General features: G+C 37.8%; 2 protein-coding genes across 5 annotated transcripts in view; both read left to right on the top strand.

Moving 5' to 3' along the window:
* Positions 1–20,160, top strand: part of LOC129725148 (uncharacterized) — an 89,546-nt gene that overhangs the window by 54,718 nt on the left and 14,668 nt on the right. For 3 of the 4 annotated variants that reach the window (XM_055680631.1, XM_055680629.1, XM_055680630.1), the window contains one exon: positions 5,676–20,160. This exon is cut by the window's right edge and continues 14,668 nt beyond it. In XM_055680631.1, the coding sequence (XP_055536606.1) occupies positions 5,676–5,802 (127 nt within the window). In that variant the 3' untranslated portion in view covers positions 5,803–20,160. The remainder of the gene's footprint in view (positions 1–5,675) is intronic. The other variant, XR_008728024.1, reaches the window with a different exon arrangement.
* LOC129720562 (basic-leucine zipper transcription factor A-like) lies at positions 5,938–7,543 on the top strand. Its single transcript, XM_055672041.1, has 3 exons — positions 5,938–6,209; positions 6,979–7,322; positions 7,398–7,543. Exons 1-3 carry the CDS (start codon positions 5,938–5,940, stop codon positions 7,541–7,543), a joined length of 762 nt encoding a protein of 253 aa, XP_055528016.1.

Below are 20,160 nucleotides of genomic sequence, written 5' to 3'. Positions count from 1 at the left end.
CTCAACTTTGACTAAAAATTGTTGATGAAACTACTTGCTGAACGTATCATGTATTTTCTTTATAAATTGCTTGGTCCCGGGCAAACAGCTTGTTTACCTAAGCAGTTTTCTGGGAACAATTTGAAGGACCTTAGAAGATTAGTAAAAAGAGCTTGCGAAACGATACGATTTAAAAGCTGCATTGTCAGTTTAAACCTAAATAAAGCCTACGATCTGGGGTGTGGAAGGTGCTGAATAAGCTTAATTTTCCTCAGGCTTTCATTAATTTTATAAAAATTATTAAGAACATCTCGAATTTCAATTAATGAATTTTTTTCGCAAGAAATAACACTTAATTACTCTGTTCGACAAGGGTGTCGTATGAATATGGCGCTCTTTGTTCTGTACAGAGAGCCCTTATTTAGATAAATAGCTGATAGCATACTTGTTCATGGCAAGTTCATAAATGTGTTTGCTTGAGCTGATGATATTGTTGTTTTTGTTAAAAATAATGCTAAATTAGATAACTTATTTTCTATCCTTGAATCTTATGGCTTAGTAGCCCAGATTCGTCTGAATTACCACAAGTCTAGTGTTTTACGTTTGAATAATGCTAATGTAAGTCCATAACGTATATGTGAAGTTGAAAATCTAAAAATTCTAGGGGTTCAAAAAAAAATGTAGCAAAATGGTTAATGCTAGTTACGGAAGGTTAGTGACAAATATTGAAACCGTAATGAAACTCCACAACGTTCGTCAGCTTTTTATCCTAGAAAGGAGCATAATTTTGAACACCTTTGTGTTTTCCAAATTATGGTATATGGCTCAAATAATCCCACCATCAAATCAACATCTCGGGCAAATCATTTTATCAAGTGGAAAGTTCGTTTGGACCAGTTTCATGTTTAAATAATATTTTAAAATAGATGGGCTACGGTTAGTTGACCCAGAAACTAAAGCAAAGTCATTATTTCTAAAAAATATTTTCTATACAGAAACTAAAATACAAAATCTAGAAAAAAATTTCAAATTTTGAAAAACTGTTTTTCTGGATATGTAGTCTAAATCTATATATTCACGAAATACCTTGTTTTTTTGATTGCTTGACTAATTTTCATTAAGAATATTGTATCAGTTTATTTCTAGATATTAGGCTTTTGTAGCCATAATTGAAGGAATTTATTTTCCTTTATTTATGGCTACGAAAAATAAAAGGTTTGGACGGAAAATGACACTTTTATCAAAAAAGGGAGAGTCCCACGGAGGGGTGGTCCAATCGGCACAAAAGACCTTATTTAAACAGGGTGTCTAGCGCCTGGGGAACATGGAAAACTTGGAATTATAAGAGAATTTAATTGCAATTTTTTGAAAAATCAGGGAACAGAATTTGATCCGAAGGATCTAACTTTACTTCGTATGCAATCGCATATAAAACATTTTTTAAGCTTCATTATTCTTGAATTTTAACTTGTTCCTATTCCGACGGTATTAAATATGTTTATACGGCAGTACCTAGCTATTCGATTACCCGAAAAATGCAGCGTAAAGTTTTTCTTAAATCTTTCGACGCTAGCATAATAATTCATTTGAGGCATAAATTAAGAAGCCTAAAATGGACTCAATTGGGAAAAACTTTCCTAAAGAAAAAATGACGCTAAGTGATGATAATATTCCAAATGTTAAAAAATTTTTGCAATTGTCATCATATAACTCACAACATTAACAGACCATTTGCGTTGGCTGCTAATTCTCCTATTTTGTATCAAAGTAAATATACCATCAATGCATATATAAAAACCTTTTTAGAACTACTAATGCAGATGTATTAACGATTTTGGGTGAGAAAAGAACTACAGAAAAAAAATTAACATACTGGAAAAAACTGTAAAAATCAGGAAATTTTATATTTAAGTTTACTAGACACCCTCATAAACAATTTCCTAAATTTTTGCCATGCCATGCGTTTGTCTTTTTTTTGCACACTTCAGCTAGAAAATGATTCATTTGTAACTTGATCGAAGTTTAAAAAAACTCAGGATAATGAAAAAAAATCAAAATATAAAACACAAATATATTGTACAATTATAATTTAGCCGGTAATTTCCAGGAAGAAACATGTTTTTATTCTTGAGAGATGCCGTTTTGTATGCAAACTACCAAAGTTGTCATTTTTCCTTACGTTTTAGTACAAAAAAAAATCGATTTGGGTCATGAACAATACATGTTAGGCAGCCGACCTTTTGCGTCGTTTCATAACTATGAATGGAAGTTGGTTTTTCAAAATAACAATAGAAACATTGAACTGAAAGACGACAGCTGCACACTATTTCCAAAGCTGCAAAACTGTGTTCGTAATTATTTTGATTCAAAAAATTGTTTTTAGAGCCATAGTGTTTTGGGTAAAGTTGTTCCACTTTTTTTTTTCAATGTAATAAATGTTATGAATGTAATTACAAAATTTGTGATCAATCCACCTGAAAGTGAGAAACGAATTTTATTTTTCTCAGTTTGCTGTATAACAATCCACTTTATTCGGCGAAGTTGCAGCACAATTGAAAGGAAACAACCTTGTCGAAGACAGCTATCTATTCGAATGAATTTTTGTGGAGTTTTCTATAAAATAGCCACTAAAAATCAATTTTTTTAATAGACCTTTTCATAGTGATGTTCTACAGTTTTTCAGTGTTCTACAATGTTGTTTGCTATAACAAAACAAACAATTTCACCAAAGAAAGACTATTTTTATCTCTCGTATTTATTCGGTTATTGACGACTTTTATTAAAATAATGCACTAATTAACTAACAGATATCTACAAATATCTGCAGACCAAACCATTTCTATATAAAGTATGAGTCAAACATCATTCAATCCAAGAGATAAAAATAAAATTTCTTTAATGAACTTGTGTGTTTTATTATAGTAAATAACATTGTAGAACATTCAAAAAGTTAAGAAATCAATGCAAAAAGTTATATGGAAAAATTTGATTTCAAGGGGCGATCAATAGCAAACTCCACTAAAGTTTATTTAAATAGACAAATATAAGTACAATGGTTTTTCGATTTTATCACGGTCCCCGTGAATCCAGTTCCAGTTTCTAGTTCCAGTTTCTGTTTTGTTATATCCAGTGATCCCGAGCTAAATTTGAGATCATTTTCCTTTCACCTTTTCTGGTGTTCAGATAGTGGTTTTAGCGAGGATCATTTTCAATTTTGTCCATTTTTGCACCTCGGGAGAGGGTTTCAGTTATTCTGATCTTAATTTGAGATCATTTTCTATTTTGGTTCTTTCTGGACTTTAGAAGTACTTTTGGTTCCAAATTGTTGTTCAGACTGACTGAAACCCACTTTGAAAGGCCAGAAAAGTTTAAAACAAAAAATGATTAAAAATTAAGCTCAAAATCACTAAAAACTACTTCTAAAGGTCATGAAAGGCCAAGAGAAAATTATCCCAATTTAAGCTCAGATACACTGAAAATATCCTCGAAAGACCAAAATTGGTAGGAATATAAAATGATTTCAAATTAAGCTCAGAATCGAAAAGTGCTTCTAAAGGTCCGAAAAAGCTTAAATAGAAAATAATCCCAAATTGGGCTTAGAATCACTGAAAACCCCTTCTAACGGGGTCTGTTCAAAAATATCTTGGTTAGATTCTACCAGATGAATCCTGGGCAAGCAGCGATTCCACCCCAGCTGAAATGAATATGTAGTTTAGTTTGTTTACTTAGTTCTAACTTTTGTTATCTTTAACATGATATGAACTGAATTGGTAAAGTTGTTATGTTTTATATTCTCTGCGAATTTGTTGAAACATTCTTTTAATCTTAACATTGTTTGGAATTATTTCCAGTTTTTCCCTTAGAAATGATTCTCATATATGATTTGAGAGGGGAATAGAGGTAATGAGAAATTTTTCGATGCCTTGTTATATGAAAAGGCGGGTCTTAAATTTCGAAAAAAGTCCTTACGAGAATCGTGGATGACGTTTAATTTAAGATTTTTATTTATTCTCTTTACCTTAACGCTTTGCTGATTTTCTGATTTTAGGTTGTGAAATATTACATAAAAAAATATTACCCAAAAATATCGCATTGCATGACTTTGACTTTTTCGTAAAATTCGATTATTAGATAGTATAGATAGTTCCCAGTTATTTTGGTTGGAGCTGTTTTTTAATCCCAATGGTGTTATTAAACACTTTTTTCCATGAAAGTAAACGTAACACTGGCAAACACAGGTTTTGCCCTAGAGCTCAAAGTAAGAAAGATTATGTCCTCTCAAGTATTCCTGTAAATTTTGGTGCCCCTAGTAAAGATACCTTTCTCAAAGACTCAAATGAGTTTTCTCGTAAGCCAACGTTGATGCGACGAACCCGGCGAGCATTTACTGTGCGGCACTTTGACGGCTTCAAAATTGACAGCAATAGTTAAAAAGCTATGATCTTTTAAGGGTAACTATTTTGAACTTTAGGGCAGCACTTTTTTCGCTTTTACGACCATTGTAATCCATTGCACCATCGTTAGCATTTAGTTCCGCATTCTTCTCCAAGGCAAATTAGTACTAATGATATCATTTCTGCGGATGTAAGAAATGTGCGAAAGCAATCGCTTATCCTTACAACCTTGTACTATTCCCTAAGGAGAACTTATATCTTATTTTCCAGTATGCTTTTTAAGAGCAGAAGAGAGTAAAATATTTCTACTTGTACAATGTTAACTACCAAATTTACCACACCATTTGTTTGATTATTTTGCAATAGATATTATAATTTTCACGATTTATCATTTTCAATAATATTTGAATAAAGGGATATCAACTCGAATATTGCAACATGAAACCGATTTTGGAAACAAGCAACTAAGTTATTTGAACTTGAATTTTGTTTTCTCTGCAGCATGAAAAATGAAAAAAAATGTGTTGGGATGCCTTTTTGATTGAAGATTAAGCTTTAATTTGATTGATTCATTCATACCAACGAGAGAATATGAAGGTTTGAAGTAAGATAAATTTTACTACGTTTCCAAGCAAAATAAATAAAGTGAATCAAATTGAACCGGCCATATATACATGCGACTTTATTAAGCAGTAAACTACCCTCTCAATATTTTTAAAAAGCGGTTTCTGTGCTGCATTTCTAACAAAGGTGCACATGAAAATCTTATTTTTTTCTTTGATACAATTTTCGGGAAATAATTTTAGGAGGGGCCTAAAATATGCAATGATATGAGAATTACTAGGTATTTGATTATTTTTGAAATTGATGAAAAATCAATAAACTTTTTACTAAAATTATCTTACTTTTTTCATGAAAACAATGCAATTTTATTATTTCCAACAAGCTGTTGCTAAAAGTTCCTTCTGAAGAGCCATTGTAGCTGACATCTTTTAATCGGCTTGTTATCCAGTTACTTACCCTGTACTAGATCAAGTATTTGCAAATCGTGGCTTTTCCATACGTTTGTATTATTTAAAACATTGTGCCCCTTTTAAAGGATCTTTTTCAAACAAAGCCTCATATAAGATATATTAGTTTTTGAAAACATCGCGGGATTAACTACCCTTTCTCAAATTCGAAGCATCTCCTGAGGCGTACATTTTTGATAGCATCACTAGAACCTGCAAGAAAGTAAATGTACCAAAAACCAACGGCAAACCAATTATTAACCAATTTTTTCTCTTCTCTTCTCATCCTCAGTGCCCAGAAAACTCCAGGGACCGTGACGGGAGGTTCAACCGCCAGCAGTGGCGCCGGTTCGACCGGTAACTCTAGCAGCTACAACAGTCCGTGGCAATGGACTACCATTACCGCCAGCGGGGAATGACATTATGGGGCTCGTAAAGAGCCCGCTGTTGCTGGACCTCAATCACAGACAGCTCCTCAGAGTCAACAGCACCAACATGGAAGCAGCAGTAACACCAACAACAATAATCAAAACAACAATCAGCAGCAACAGACGATGAGCCAATCCCAGCAGCAGCAGCAACAACTCGCACAAGCTCAGTTCCAGGCCTTTGGGAATAGTTTGTCGAATTTGCAGCAACAACATCAACACCACCAACAGCAGCAGCAGCAACAACAACAACATCAGCAACACACATCCATCCATCATCAGCAACATCTCCAGCAACAGCAACAAACGGCTCAACAGCAATCCCTGACGGCGGCGGCGGCGGCTGTTGCAGCTGCTAATTCTGGTCACCATCATCACCAGCAACAGCAGCAGCAACAGCAACAATCTCAACAACAACAACAACAAAACCATCACAATGTTCCTTCCCACCATCACACGCACCACCATCTGGCGGCGCAAAATAATATGATGGCGGCAGCCGCGGCTGCAGTGGCATCCCAACGAAATCCGTTCGGGTTCGATTTTAGTCATTTCCAAAATTCCTACTAGGATTCCAATATGGCGCCGATACAATGCAGGTAATATAGAAAAGTAATTTGTTGCACTGAAGTCCGCGGCTGGATAATTCGTTTCGAGTTTACTCTCAAGTCAACACAGGGAATGTTTTTTGAGGATGCTCGAGCTTACGCCTGGAAGCAACAATTTTCCAATTAAATCTGAAACTGCTGCTAACAAATTCCAACCCACTAAACGAACCCAAACTAAAGCGGTTCTTCGAACTAGGGATTGGCATTCTTCAGCCAGGCTTACGCTCCCATCCTGTGGCTCCATCGGAAACAAAGCCAATAATCTTTTTCTAGTTTGGTTGAAACCCCAAAAACCATTCCGGTCGACATGTACAACAGATTTTAGAGTTTTCGTCTCTTCTAGAAATATCGATTTTCTGTCATATGACTTTAATAGCCTCCCGCTTTCTGTGTTTTCCGCTTCGTTCCCGATCCGCGTCTCGCTCTTGCATCGTGCTACCCAGTTTTTGTGAGGCACATTTTCCTCGCCGGTTCGTCGTTGCCACCCCCCACTACGGGCCTGTTTTATATTGTGTTGGAAGTAATAAAACTAAGAAATATCGTATCGAAATATGAAAAGAAGGCACACACTGTGGCGGGCAAAGTCCAAAAGATGTGCGCGCGCACCCACCCTGTGTCGAGAGGAAACCGAACTCACACACATCTCAACTTCCAAACCCGCTGGTGCTGGTTCTGCCGTGTTGTTTGTGTTCTTCTCGATGTATTCACGAGTCAATACGCAGAACTCAAGGGGGTGGAAGGCCTCCGAATTCTTCTATCGTTCGCGCGCCACCTGTGTGTATGGGAGCCCGTTCGAGGGCAGCAACAGCAGCAGCAGCAGCAGCAGTAGTAGTAGACGAAAGCACTTTTCCCACGACCTGAACAAACCCAGGTTAGAACTCGAGAAACAACAACAGATGGGCTGTAAAGGCAGATGATATCGAACTCGTCCCGGGTCGGGTGTGCACGCATACGCACGCACGTACGCACAACCCACAGGGCTCTCGGGACGGGATGGCCACATCCAAACGACCGTATGGGAAATGCACTCAAATACATCCACCTCTCAAGAAGTGCTGCTGCTTTGGAAAACGGGGCACACGCATCGAGACCCGCTGGAGCAAGTCTTCATCAAATATGTGTAAATAATGCGAACTACAACTACACCGAAACTCTGCGACAAGAAGCGGAGATGCAACCGCCAACTTGCGCTATGCACACCAGGGAAGCGAGTTCACACAAGAGCCTTTTGGATGGTGCATCCATTTCCGGAAAAGTGCACTTAGCCACCTACTCTCACTCCTCCTCGTTGGGAGGCACTTTTGGGTGGCTCCATCATCGCACACGGCCACGGGCGACGGTTTTAATGGTAAACATAATATATTGCAAGTAAATATTGCTCAAAATCGCACACTACACATCCTGAAACGTTGTTCCGGTCGAGATCGAAATCGCATTTCTACATATTCCCCGTGTCTCGTCCGTTTTCTCCCATTTCCCGGCGGTCTCTTGCAAATACCACTCAGCGTACTTCAGCCCGGCTTTGGCCCGTAGGATCCATGATGTGATGTGTTACTTTTAACCCACTCGATTCAGGGTCGCTGTCGGGGACTAAACAGAAACACTTGCCAAATTTAATCGTTTCAACCCTGGTCGGAAACATGCGCTCTCTGCAAGACATTAGGCCTAGACCACAGAAACTAACCACCACCGTCATGATCAGCAACGAGCACACATCAGCCCCTACGCCTTCTCATGTGTGCCAAACCCCCCCCCCCCTGCCCCTTCTCCACCGACTCAACATTTTCGTCGGAAAATCAAACATTGAATAATTAATTCAAATTTGATGTTACTGTCGAATTGAATACACGTTTCAGCGCCATGTCCTAGTGGCGACCCGACCCAGACTCTCCGATCAAATTCCCGCATAATCACAGAGGAGAAGCGCCTGTATACAGGTGATCCTCCCTGCCAGCCATTTGCCAACGCAATCAACCCCTTGAAAGATTGCTCGCGTGCAGCGGACTCGCCGTTGTCCGCATCAAACGCAGCAGCTCACTATCCAGAAGGCCAAGAGCGGCGCAGTGCTTTTCATTTACGGGGAACAAATTCAAATTAAAAACAAAGAATAGCCATGGAACGAAAGCACCGCGGCTGTACTGCAGGAAAACTACGATAGGTGACCCTCAGTGGACAGACACACACACGCACAAACACTGTCATATGCACCGCGGATTCGCGCGAGTTTGCTGCTATATGCAAATCCTCATGTCAACCTGATAATCGACAGACGAAGCGCAAATTAAAATTAAAATTGCGCTACTCGAAAACTTGGCGATTCGATGCGAGTCGCAAAAGACGGCAGCGTCTGCCCCGCGTGTCCACACAGAACGCGCCTAGTGGAGATGCGCTCGTATGTGTACATAAGGTTTATTTTTTTTTTTCTTCAATTTCAGACCGATCTCTGTGGCTCCAAAAATCAAACGGACTGGAGCACAGCGCGCGCGGTACTATTTTACCCGGTCGCTCATTAGAATCACCGTAGCGTGAAGAATCGGGACGGGTTTTGTCACTTCAAATCAAAACCGAAACCCCGAACAGCGGAGTAATGCGGGTACAAGGGCCAGGTTGCTGCAGCTGCAGCGGCGTGAAATTATGTTAGATGAAATTTCGAGTGCACGAGAACGGCCTTAGTTTACCGTTTCGTTGAGTTAGCACGGAATGGATTATGGCGGGATTGAAATGATGATTGGAATTTCGGTGAAACATATAGCGGTTGAGGGGTTCTCCATTGTTAGTGGATGTTAGAAACAACTATTATGAGTTGTTTTTATTCCGTTTTTTTTTTAATTTTTGCTTTTGATTGCTATGCGCTTTGCTTCATCATAATCCAACTCCCGGTAAAAAAAAATATATTAGTAGACTGATTCAAAAATTTCACATTAAAACTCGTAAATGAATACTTTTTTCGAATATATTAGGCCTAATATTAACCAGTATTAAATCCTACGATTAGCTATCAGTGATTTATAAAAGGTTTCCATGAGCTCTATTGCTGAAGAATTCATTCAGAATTTAACTTTGCTTCCGCTCGGTTAGGCTTTAGAAGTCATTTGTTAACTCAGTCTTTATGTCCTAATATATTTCTGTGCGGTATTTTCAAAACTTTGGGAAATTTCATGCTAGAAAAGAATAGTACCGGGAAAATTGATTTGCGATGTCTTATTTCGTGCGAAAATCCATCGAAATGTCATAGAAAGAAGCTAAAACAAGAAGAAGTCGCATATCTTGTTTCTCGCTACTTATCCCTCTCGACTATAATTGCTGTCCATGCTTCTGAGAAATGTGTTTCGATAAATTCACACGAAACGCCATTCACAACAGACAGCGCCGTAAATTTGAAATCGCACTCCCTATAGTGTGGTGCTATGCTTTCAGGAGAATACATATTATACGCTTGGGTTCTGATTAACAACCCTAGAATAATTTATTTTAAAGTGGTCGATGTAAATTGCTATTATTTTGATAGTATTTGCAGCTACGCAAACGTGGAACAGAAACAAAAATTATGTCAAGAAAGCGAAAAACCAGATACCAAGAAGTCATAAATGACAAAACATGGTTACAGCAGTTCAAATTATGGGTTTCAAACCATACATACACACACTACCGCAAGACAAAGTTTGGAAATATCGCCCTACTAATTTATCCAAAGTCGGTCGGGGCACAGAAAGTGCACATTTTGTGCCAAATGTTACACCACATCAGTCACGATTTGTGGGCGAAATTGCCAATTCAATTTTGCTCTTAAAGACGGCCCAAGCCACATCTCGAGCAGTGAACCGTTTCGCTGCGGCTTAAGAGCGTAGTCGTACGGGAATCTATTTAAAATAATTGAACCAAATTTACGTCATTTCGACAGCGATAGTGCTGTGCTGTAGCATCTTTCTTCGTGCCGTCGTTGCCGAGTGTGTAACCCCATAACGGTGCAGTTCTTTGTGTAAGGGAAGGAAAGGTTATGTTGGACCGTTATTGTTAGCGAAAAAGTTTGCATCATCTTTGGGAACAAAAAAAAAATATTGCCGTCTCTTCCGAGAGTCTAGTAAATAGTTACACGTATATTTGTTAGCCGTGACGAGTCTTTCTTTGGATCGTCAAGGTAACGTTGCAATAGCACAATGACAGATTGCGACATTGGAGCGTGTTCCAATTGATACAAAACTTGCGATACAAGTCTGCGGTTCCTGTCGGTGTATCTTAGTGAATGAGTTTAATTGAAGAAATGGCGAACCATAAATCACAATTTTGACGCTATTGTATTTGCTTGGGGTAGTTGCCTAATTTGGGTAACGTGGTAATATTTTTTTGCATAGATGAACCGAATGTTACCCAAAAAATTTACTTTTATATAAACCATAAATTAATATGAAATAATCACTCGGAAAGTCAGAAATAATGTTCAGTTTGTTTGACAGCAAGGTTTTAAAGTTTCCAAGGTGTCAAAGCATCACTTTTTAGACAGCCGCATAAACAATTAACTTGCTAATTCCCGCTCAATGATTAGCGTGCTGCCTCGAAACTATTCAACGGATTCAGTAGCTTCTTGATTATCGAGAAATGCTCCTAAGCTGGAATAACAGTTTCATGCGATTTATTCTGTCAATCGATCAATCGACAGTCACTAGACTGAAGATTTACAATTCCGCAGAGTAACAAAATTTTGTTTATCTCGCTCGAAGCATATCAATGAATAACTTCATCCAAAAAAATCCAGCTTAAAAATCTAATCGAATTGTCTCGACTATTTTAAATTGGATTGACATTTATTTCTGTTTTGAGTACCACTGCAGGTTCTCTTCTCCATGAAAGATTTTTTTTGTTTACACTAACTTTACAATTCAACAATAACTGAATACGCTATTCAGAATTAAGATTTCCCTTCAAAAAATTCAATTTAAGTTGGCCGATAACAAGGTCGTGAAGAAGTTGTGAAAAATTAATATTTTTAGATTTAAGAAAAATAAAAGCTCAGCATAATCATTTTTCTTATATCAAACATATTTTATTATTTGAATATTAGGTGTGTTCGATAGCTCTTAAAGGTCCGAAGTTGGTTGGATGGACATCAGCCAACGGTGGAATAAAACGGCTTCCAGCCAAACGTTTTGTTTCAGCACTCGCGGGGAACGGAATTTCACATCGGTGAAGAATACACTTTCTTTAATTCAAACCTTTTCAAATTAAACTATTTCACTTAATTCTAATGAACATATTGACGTTATTTAATCGAACCATTAGCGAATGAGAAAAAGAAATCATCTGCGCTAAGCGCTTATATAGACTCGAACCCAAGCCAAAATTAACCGCGAAATTAGAAACGCAGCCAGTTGATGCAGTTCCTTCTGTCACTCGGTTGTCATGTTCGAACTGAGCTACTTGCATCGCGCCGGGGGGAATACGCCCGCTCCAATAGGGTGGGTCACCAACAAGGTGATTTTTTTGGATCCAATCGTTCTCAATATAGTATAAAAAAAAACTTTAAAAAACTTAACTTGTTTCGAATGTGAGCCATCCTTTATTTTCATGCATTAAATTTGTCATCCTTACCATTATGTTGTTATATTTAATGCAAAAAATCAGAAACTTGAAGAAAGATCATGATGAAATCATGATTAAAATTATAAAATGTATATTTGTTTTCAAACTTAGTCACGACTTCAATATAACCTTTTTTCAGTTATTCAAAAAGTTCAAATTTTCCGTTTTCAAGAAAAACAATAACAAAGTTAAAAAAAACTATATTTTCTATTTTCTATAAATATTTGGCGTGTGTTTTCGACGATGCGTTTAATGTGCTGCAACTTTCCCTTTGACGTAATTTTAACCAGATAAACAGCTTTTAAGTTATAATTCATGGAAAAGAAATTTCATGTTCACACATTCTCTTGTGCAATTTTTTCTCGATGATAAAAATTGTGTTTATTGGAAAATAATATGATACCCACAAGATAGTCCAAACAAAAATGTTATTTTTTCCCACGCTTGAAGCTGAAAAAAACTCAAGATTTAGCGTTAAAAATTTGAACTAATTTGCACGATGCTGACTGAACGCTTCTCAAGGCTTTTGAATGAGATGATTAAGTAATATGGCGGCCCCTCCGTAGTCGCAATGTTACAGGGTCCGGTCTGACAAGCGAGTGGTTCTAGGTTCGAATCTTAGTAGAATCCAGACCACTGGATGCAAACGGACTTTAGCATGGATTTATTCTCATTTTCCCCACCGACCCTTCCTTAATATTGAACGCCACAATGCATCGATGAAGTGAGAGGAACATTTAGTTGAAATCTGTCTAGGGAATTATAATTGGCGGAAATATTGGCAAAAAGAACGAGGGATATAGTAGAGCAGTTAGCGTAAAAAAGGAAACGCAAATGCTTACACATAAGCACAGATGATATTTTAGCTTGACATTTATTCTCAATAGTCGCAAACAATAGATCTACGAAAAACAGCAGACACCCGTCCAATCTAACAAAAAATAATGTTTCTGGTCGCAGTGAGTGATCCATACGGGAAAAAAAAAACAAGCAAAAACGTCATTTTACACTATTAAATTCAAGTGTCTAAAATACTTAAAGAGAAAACCAAAACGCTTCATAGAATTATACCAAATATAAAATGTTGAAGAGGTTGTATTCAAGACACGACCGCAAGGTTAACGCAGACCTACGGCAGCTTGTCTCATGTCAATGTATTTCTGGCGATAAGTTAAGAAATACATTCAATTGCAATTATACAATAATTGATAATATAAAGCGGGAAATGTTAGTTCTCTTACCCTTTCAACACTATTTTTCGACGTTGGACTACGTCTCACCGCACTATATCGAGATACATTCTGCGGAAACTAAAACCAAGGTGGAATGAAAGATTTCAAACGGTAATACTGATGTAACCCATGATGAATTACAATAATCAATATTCCTCAGTTTTCATTATCATTTCATTGTTAAACAGTGTAAAATTCATAAAAGTTTCAAGGTCGAATTTTCACGAACACCAATCACATGAGAGCACTCCTGGCACAGGCTTCATGAGTAGACACCAACTGCCTGCTGTGATATCCTGTATAGCAGTGACAAAAAAAATTGACATAATCTCCCCGTCCCAATAGGTCAACTAATGTTCGCTTCCATGAGCCTAGACTATTTTGATGTCTTGAAGGTGAAGCTTTTTCGAAAAGTTCTTAACCACCTCCACTATCTAACAGTTTTACGTTCTGCTGTTAGAATGTTATTAAAACTGATGTCTTGAAGGAAAACATGCTGGCACAGGCAACAGTAATGCACCGAGCAATGTATAAATAGAGCGCTGGTCATTCGTCGTCTATGTGTGCAGTAGAACTCGATATTCATTTGTGTGCAGCCAAGCCAAGTGAAGACTACATTGCCGCTGTCGATGCACAGTGGGGCGTGTTTAATTGTCTTCTTCTTCTTCTTGTTTCGTATAGTAGCAAATATCAGAATTCAATATGATTTTCCGGGTACCGCAAAATACATTGCGCCACCGGGAACAACAAAATTCTGTACGTGTTGGTAGAGGCAGATAGCATGGTGTAAATTAGGTTCATTGTACAGATAAAATGCGTTGTTTATTTTTGAACTCTACACTCTGTATTTCTCATGTCCATTTCAAATTTCCTGTGAAAATACATTTTGTTTAAAAACTGTAATTCTTTATCGTTATTTTTTCCACGAATTTGTAACTGCAGGAAAAGCAGTTTCACTTTCACTCTCTTCAAGCTGTTATTGAGTGTCACCCGAATAAATTCTTACTGAAAATCATCTCACTGAAATGAATATATTATGTGCTCTGAGCCAATCCATCGCATAGTGTCGATGAAGTAGATGAGCATCTATATCCTCAACCGCAGAAACATCACTGAAAGCAAATCTCATTTTCAGCTCGCTCGTGCTAAAACTGACATTCGCTGTTTTCAGTTTCAGTTGAGAATCGATCCTTGGCAGTGAAATTCTGCAACCCTGCGTCTGGTTCTTTTACGTAAACTAGAAGACACAATCGTAGATTCCAAAATTGCCTCTGAAGTCGATTTGTGGACTCTGAACATTACTCTGATTCCGAGAATATCCATATTGGGTGATATTTCGTTATGTATCTCGTTATGATCTCCGAAAACCGGAATCTGCAACCATAGATTTTAAAATAGCGTCTGATGTTTATTTACGATCCTGGGCATCATCTCGATTCAGTCAGGTTTTTTTACACGGGGAATACGTTCCAGTTTTGTAAAGTATCACGTAAAAAAGAATCAATTGAGTTAAAAAAATAACATTGAAAGCGGTCCCAAAACCGTTTGAATTTTATAATAGTGATCATTCTAAAGACCAAAATACAATGTTATAAATTTTCAGTATTTAAACCAAAAATTGTTCATTTTTTTCAAAACTGGTATTGAATACTTGTGTCACAAAACGAAAAACGTGATTGGAATGAGGTCGATTGTTGTACCGTTTTTGAGTTATTGAAAAAAGCCACCACGCGTAAAAATACCTGACTGTACCTGGATTAGGTGGAAAACATCCATATTCAGTGATATTCGACCATTTTAGCCAGTTCTCATGAAACCATCATGATCATCTTGTATTCCAAATTGCGTCTAGGGTCGATTTCCAGGTATTTGATATCATGCTGGTTCTAAAAATACCCATATTAGATGATATCTGGCCTTGTTTTTAGCTCTGTTTGGTCTAAATTCGCGTTCAAATCAAGGCTCTACAATTTTTAAAAGTTTAAAATCACAATTTTCCGCATTACGATGGATGTTTAGCTCATTTTCTAATCGATTGCTCTAATATTGAAGGATACCGTTCAAAACTGACGGAGTTTTGAGCATTTGAAAGTGGACAATTTTCGTTACGCTCTCGATGTTTTCGGTGTTTCAATTTGCACCTCCATAATACTGCCGTAAGATGTAATTCTACGTCAAAAAACTTGAATTTATTTTTTAGAATTTAAAGATGCCGGCAGTTGTTTCTTATTGTCAGTTTATATCAAAATTATAAGCTTATTCAACCCTCTTGTGCCCAAGTTATTTTTAGACGGACTTCGGTAGAATCACTACGAATCTTCATAAACATTTTTTAATTCTTTAATAAAGCTTTTTAAAGGTTTGATTTATGCCCGTCTGAGGGTGGCACTATACAAAAGAGGGTTAAAATTCGCGCATTTTTTGCATAAAACTATCAAAATTGACCATTTTTTGTTAGTGTTTTAAACATTCGAACAGATGGCTGTAAACAAAGTTTTCGGATCTTTAATGGAAGAAACCATGATGTGATAAATAATATATTTGGATTTTTTTCCACCCTTCTGACTGTGCTTTTATGTTCTTTTGAATTAAAGTTTTTTTTTTAAATGCCAGAGCAATTTTTTCCGAATCACTGCGAATGTTTTATTGTTAACCCTCTAGTACCCAGTGCCACCTTGAGACGGTCTTCAGTGAAACCTTTAAAAAGCCTCAATTGATACTTAAAAAATGTTTATAAAGTTTCAAAGTGATTTTTTCGAAGTCCGTCTGAAAGTTACCTTGGGCACTAGAGGGTGAATTCATGTACCGTAAAGCACTTTTTTGAATATATCTTGAAAATTCTAAGAATATAATAAATACAAGTTTTTTTGATAGTTTCATGCATTGAGTAAAATCCAGTCACTACTTCAAAAGCTTAGCAACAATTCTACTGTTTTTAAATATGCTCCAAAAGTTTTCACCAATCAGCAAAATATCGATTTAACCCCAATTTCCCTACAAAACCAAAATAGGTTTATCTGCTGACATTTCATGTACCTACTATTTGATTTCTGAACTTTTTACTCAAAATAAGACATAATTTGACTATCACTTTTAGATATTAGCGCATGACCATTAATGCTTAGACATACTCGATATTATTTTGCTTTGTGAAATATACTAAAACTGTGCCAAAACCGGTTTCGTAGAACCACCGTTTTGAGCTCAGTTTTTGTCCGATTTGAGATCTGTTTTTTTTTTAAAGATGGGAAGAAAAATGCTAATATGTGGACAAACTCTTAGGATTTTGATATTTGGTCTCAAAACAAAATGGCGTCAAAAAAAACAAAAAATTACCGGTTCCTCAAAAATTCTAAATGGCGCCATTGTTGCCCCTTAAGTTGAAATATGTTAAAGCTCGGGGAAATTTAGTTTTGCATAAAAATACACAAAAAAATCATATATAGAAGCCAAGGCAGAAAAAAAGTCAATTTTTGTTGCACTGTGTTGTCCAATCGTTCAAAGTTGCATGTTACGTGATTTCGTGAGTTATTATTAAAAAAGAAAATATTTGATACACTGTTGAGATTTTCAGTCTCAATATTTCCTTTGAGGGAAAAATTTCAAAAATAATAATAAAAATCGGTACATTAATTATTATTTATATTAAGAACTTATCTGGGAACAAATAAAAACAACTTTACGTACCGAAGATTGTTGTTTTGCAATTGTTTGAACCGATTGTTTGTAAGCAATTAATTAATTAATTAACATAAAATGCATGAATATAAACAGGGCCGGATTCGGCTGTTGGCAGGGAAAGGGGGTATTTTCGTGAGGCCCTCTTTTAAACATTTAGAGATAAGATAATTGCAAATTGTGAAATGACTTCACACTCCCCTGGAAGGTGACGAGCAAAAACAATGTCATCGCTTTGTCTTCCCGTCTTTGTCTGTTATGCTTTCGAGTGGTGGTTGTATGACTATGTCTGGTCTAGGACCTGGGGAGGCCCCTCAAGTCGCTAGCCTGGGGCAATCGCCGCCCTAAATCCGGACCTGAATAGAAACAATGTAGATATAATCAAACACAAATCCCAGGCTCTGCGAGCGCTTTTCTTTACAACTTCAGAAAGGAAGTGTCTCTTCGCTGATCAAAGTCACCCCGATTTACGGTACTGATTATTACTTCATGACGCACGGCTCATGAGTTTTGTTCTTGATGTAGGACTACGTCTAAATGCAAGTTACGGGCGTAAATTGATAATCTACACGCAAAAGTTAAAGCTTTAATCATCCAATGTGTCCTTTCAATTCGCACAGAATTTGCTCTGACTTCGCACAACCAATGCGTGATACGCATAACGCAAAAGTTGTACCAGGAATACATTGACAGAGATCAAAATCAGAATATGTATCATATACACAAAAATCGTAATGTCTCGGTAAATTTTGGCTTCGGGCGAACGATCAGTTTCGAGGCGCTCAAAAAACCGTTCTATACTTTCGCGAGCCGGTGCGTATCAACGGCTCGTGCATCCCTAAAAATCGTCAGCAACCGAAACAGCCAATGGCGAATATCCACGGTCATTACAAAAAAAAAGAATTTATATGGGTGTTTGTCCCAGGGGAAGGGGGGGGGGTTAATAATCGTTAAAAATCTGTCCACGTGGTATGTGGATGGCCCCTGGTGTTTTTTGTGACAACCCCGACCTGAATCAAAACTAATTGTCATTCGTCAATAAAATTGGTATTAAATGAAATGAAAAAAGTATACTCTCGTACCACTGTGCACTATTGTGGTGTTGCACGCTCGCTTAGTCGGCGAACGGATTTATGTGCTATGCAAAAGTTATTGATGATCCTGTGCGTCAACCATGCGGTCGTATCCGGGATTCCAACCTTCTACTTTTTTCATATGTTCGTTAAAATAATTTTTTTTTGTGTTTTTAAGGTTGTGTTCGTCGAAATCGTTGAAAATATTTCACAGTACATGAATATTCAATCTCTAATTGATTGATGTACCATGTACGATCTCTATTTAAGGTTTACAAAAGAAATTCACGATTCTGATTTTTTTTAGATTTTATTTTCGCTTTTAAATCAGGAATGGAAATGCCAATGTATCAAATACTTTGCTTGCGGTCTTTATAAGCAAGGATTTTTACTCGTTCAACTTCGTCTATTGCGGGACTAGATATCGAACTTTAAATTGATTATAGGATATTTTTATTTCACCAGAATTTACGGAATTCTAGTGAAATATTGAACAGTTGGCAATCAAACTGTCAACTTTCTCACGGAAACTGGTGTAATTCTAAACTGAAATACTGGAAAAAGAGTTCAGTTTTCGTTCAATTTTCTCAGTAAATATGTGTATGTGTAATATTTTCATTCCAACAAAGTATAACAATGTCTGAAAAAAAACTGCAACTTTAGCAAGGCGCTAAGTATATAGCACAGTAACGTGCGTTTCCTGATTGAAACACTTCTCCTCCTTCGACGAATTCAGCGCGAAAAGTCTACAGTGTAAGATGTTATTGTTGATTTTGAAAGAGTTGTGAAGTTCTTTCGAGCAACGCAGCTAAATCGCACCCAGCCGGAAATCAATTTCTCCGTTTCACGCCATTGCACAATGTTTTTCCGACACCCTTATGAAAGCGAATTTTCGAATGGATGTAATCGAATTACGTCACCACTGGGGCAGCATTATCACCCTATTTTGATGCTACCGCACAGCACTTTAGAGAGTTAGACCCAGCTCTTGCTCTGCTGCATCGTGGGACGGGTAACACACGCACTAGCACCAGCCAGCAACAACAAAACTTGGGAACGGAACTAATGATATGTAAACAAAGGCGAGATGGTGCTGGTTGAGTTTGTCCTGCCTGTTCCGGCCCCCCCTTCCCCCCTTCCCTTGGCCACGCTGTCTCTGCCAATAATAATAGCCATAGCAACACGGTTTCAGTCCTGAATTGCACGTCATTTGATTCCTTTTCGCGAGACGTGCCACAGCAAGTGGCGGAAACGTCAGAATCGGATATGCAGAGGGGGGGAAGGGAACGAGTGTCCTTTGCATCCATCGCATCGGAGGAGCAGCGCGCATGCGAAGAAGCGCGCAGCTCCACAAACCGGTTCCAAGGTCCCGCGGTTTCCGCAGCGGTTCCCTCTCGGTGTGCGATTCTTGGCTCGCGCGGAAAAATATTTATTTTACTTCGATAGATTTGCTGTTATTTCTCTTTCCCACGCGTCCCTGCCCTGCTGTTCCTGGGGCTCGGGTTGCCTCCCGGGAGCCATAGCATGGGTGCTCCTCACAGGATACCAACATCAATGATAGCTATTGATGGAAGTTTTCGAGCGCGATTGAAGAATTTGTTACCCTGCCTGCTCGATGCGGATGGTTTCGTAGTTTATTGGTTATTCGCTTATACAGAGATGTGCAAGTTCCTGCATTCTGCAATCAAAGCACGGACAGCGCACGCGGTGAAATTCCTGCGATTAATTTCCATATCAGCATTATAATATTTGTGCAGACAATCGCGGCCGGAGTCGGATCTCTGCTCCTTGGAAATTGTATCCTCGGGCTGCGTTCCTATTTATCGCACTGGTTGTATATTGCGGTGTTCTCGCCACTAGTATGTATGTGTGCGTGTTGGTGCGCCGTGGGGTGCTCGTAACTTTCAATTCATGATTAAATAAAATGATTAATTACAGAGCATTATTTCTTCGCTTTATAATCATCAATTTCCATTCCTTTGTCTTGGCGAGCGTGCTTTCATACGGTCGAACGAAACAACAAACTCTCTTTTGTTCCTCTGTGTGTACCCACATAAATGTATAAGTTCAGAATCAAATGCGGGCTCTGCGAATGCGAGCATATCTGTGCGGCATGCTCCGGTGCTGGAGACGTCCGGAGTAAAACGTACCTTCAAATACAGTTTCGAACATAATTACTAC

This window comes from Wyeomyia smithii, chromosome 2 (assembly GCF_029784165.1).
Source record: "Wyeomyia smithii strain HCP4-BCI-WySm-NY-G18 chromosome 2, ASM2978416v1, whole genome shotgun sequence".
Lineage (NCBI taxonomy): Eukaryota > Metazoa > Arthropoda > Insecta > Diptera > Culicidae > Wyeomyia > Wyeomyia smithii.
This window is presented reverse-complemented; position numbering and strand designations above follow the sequence as displayed.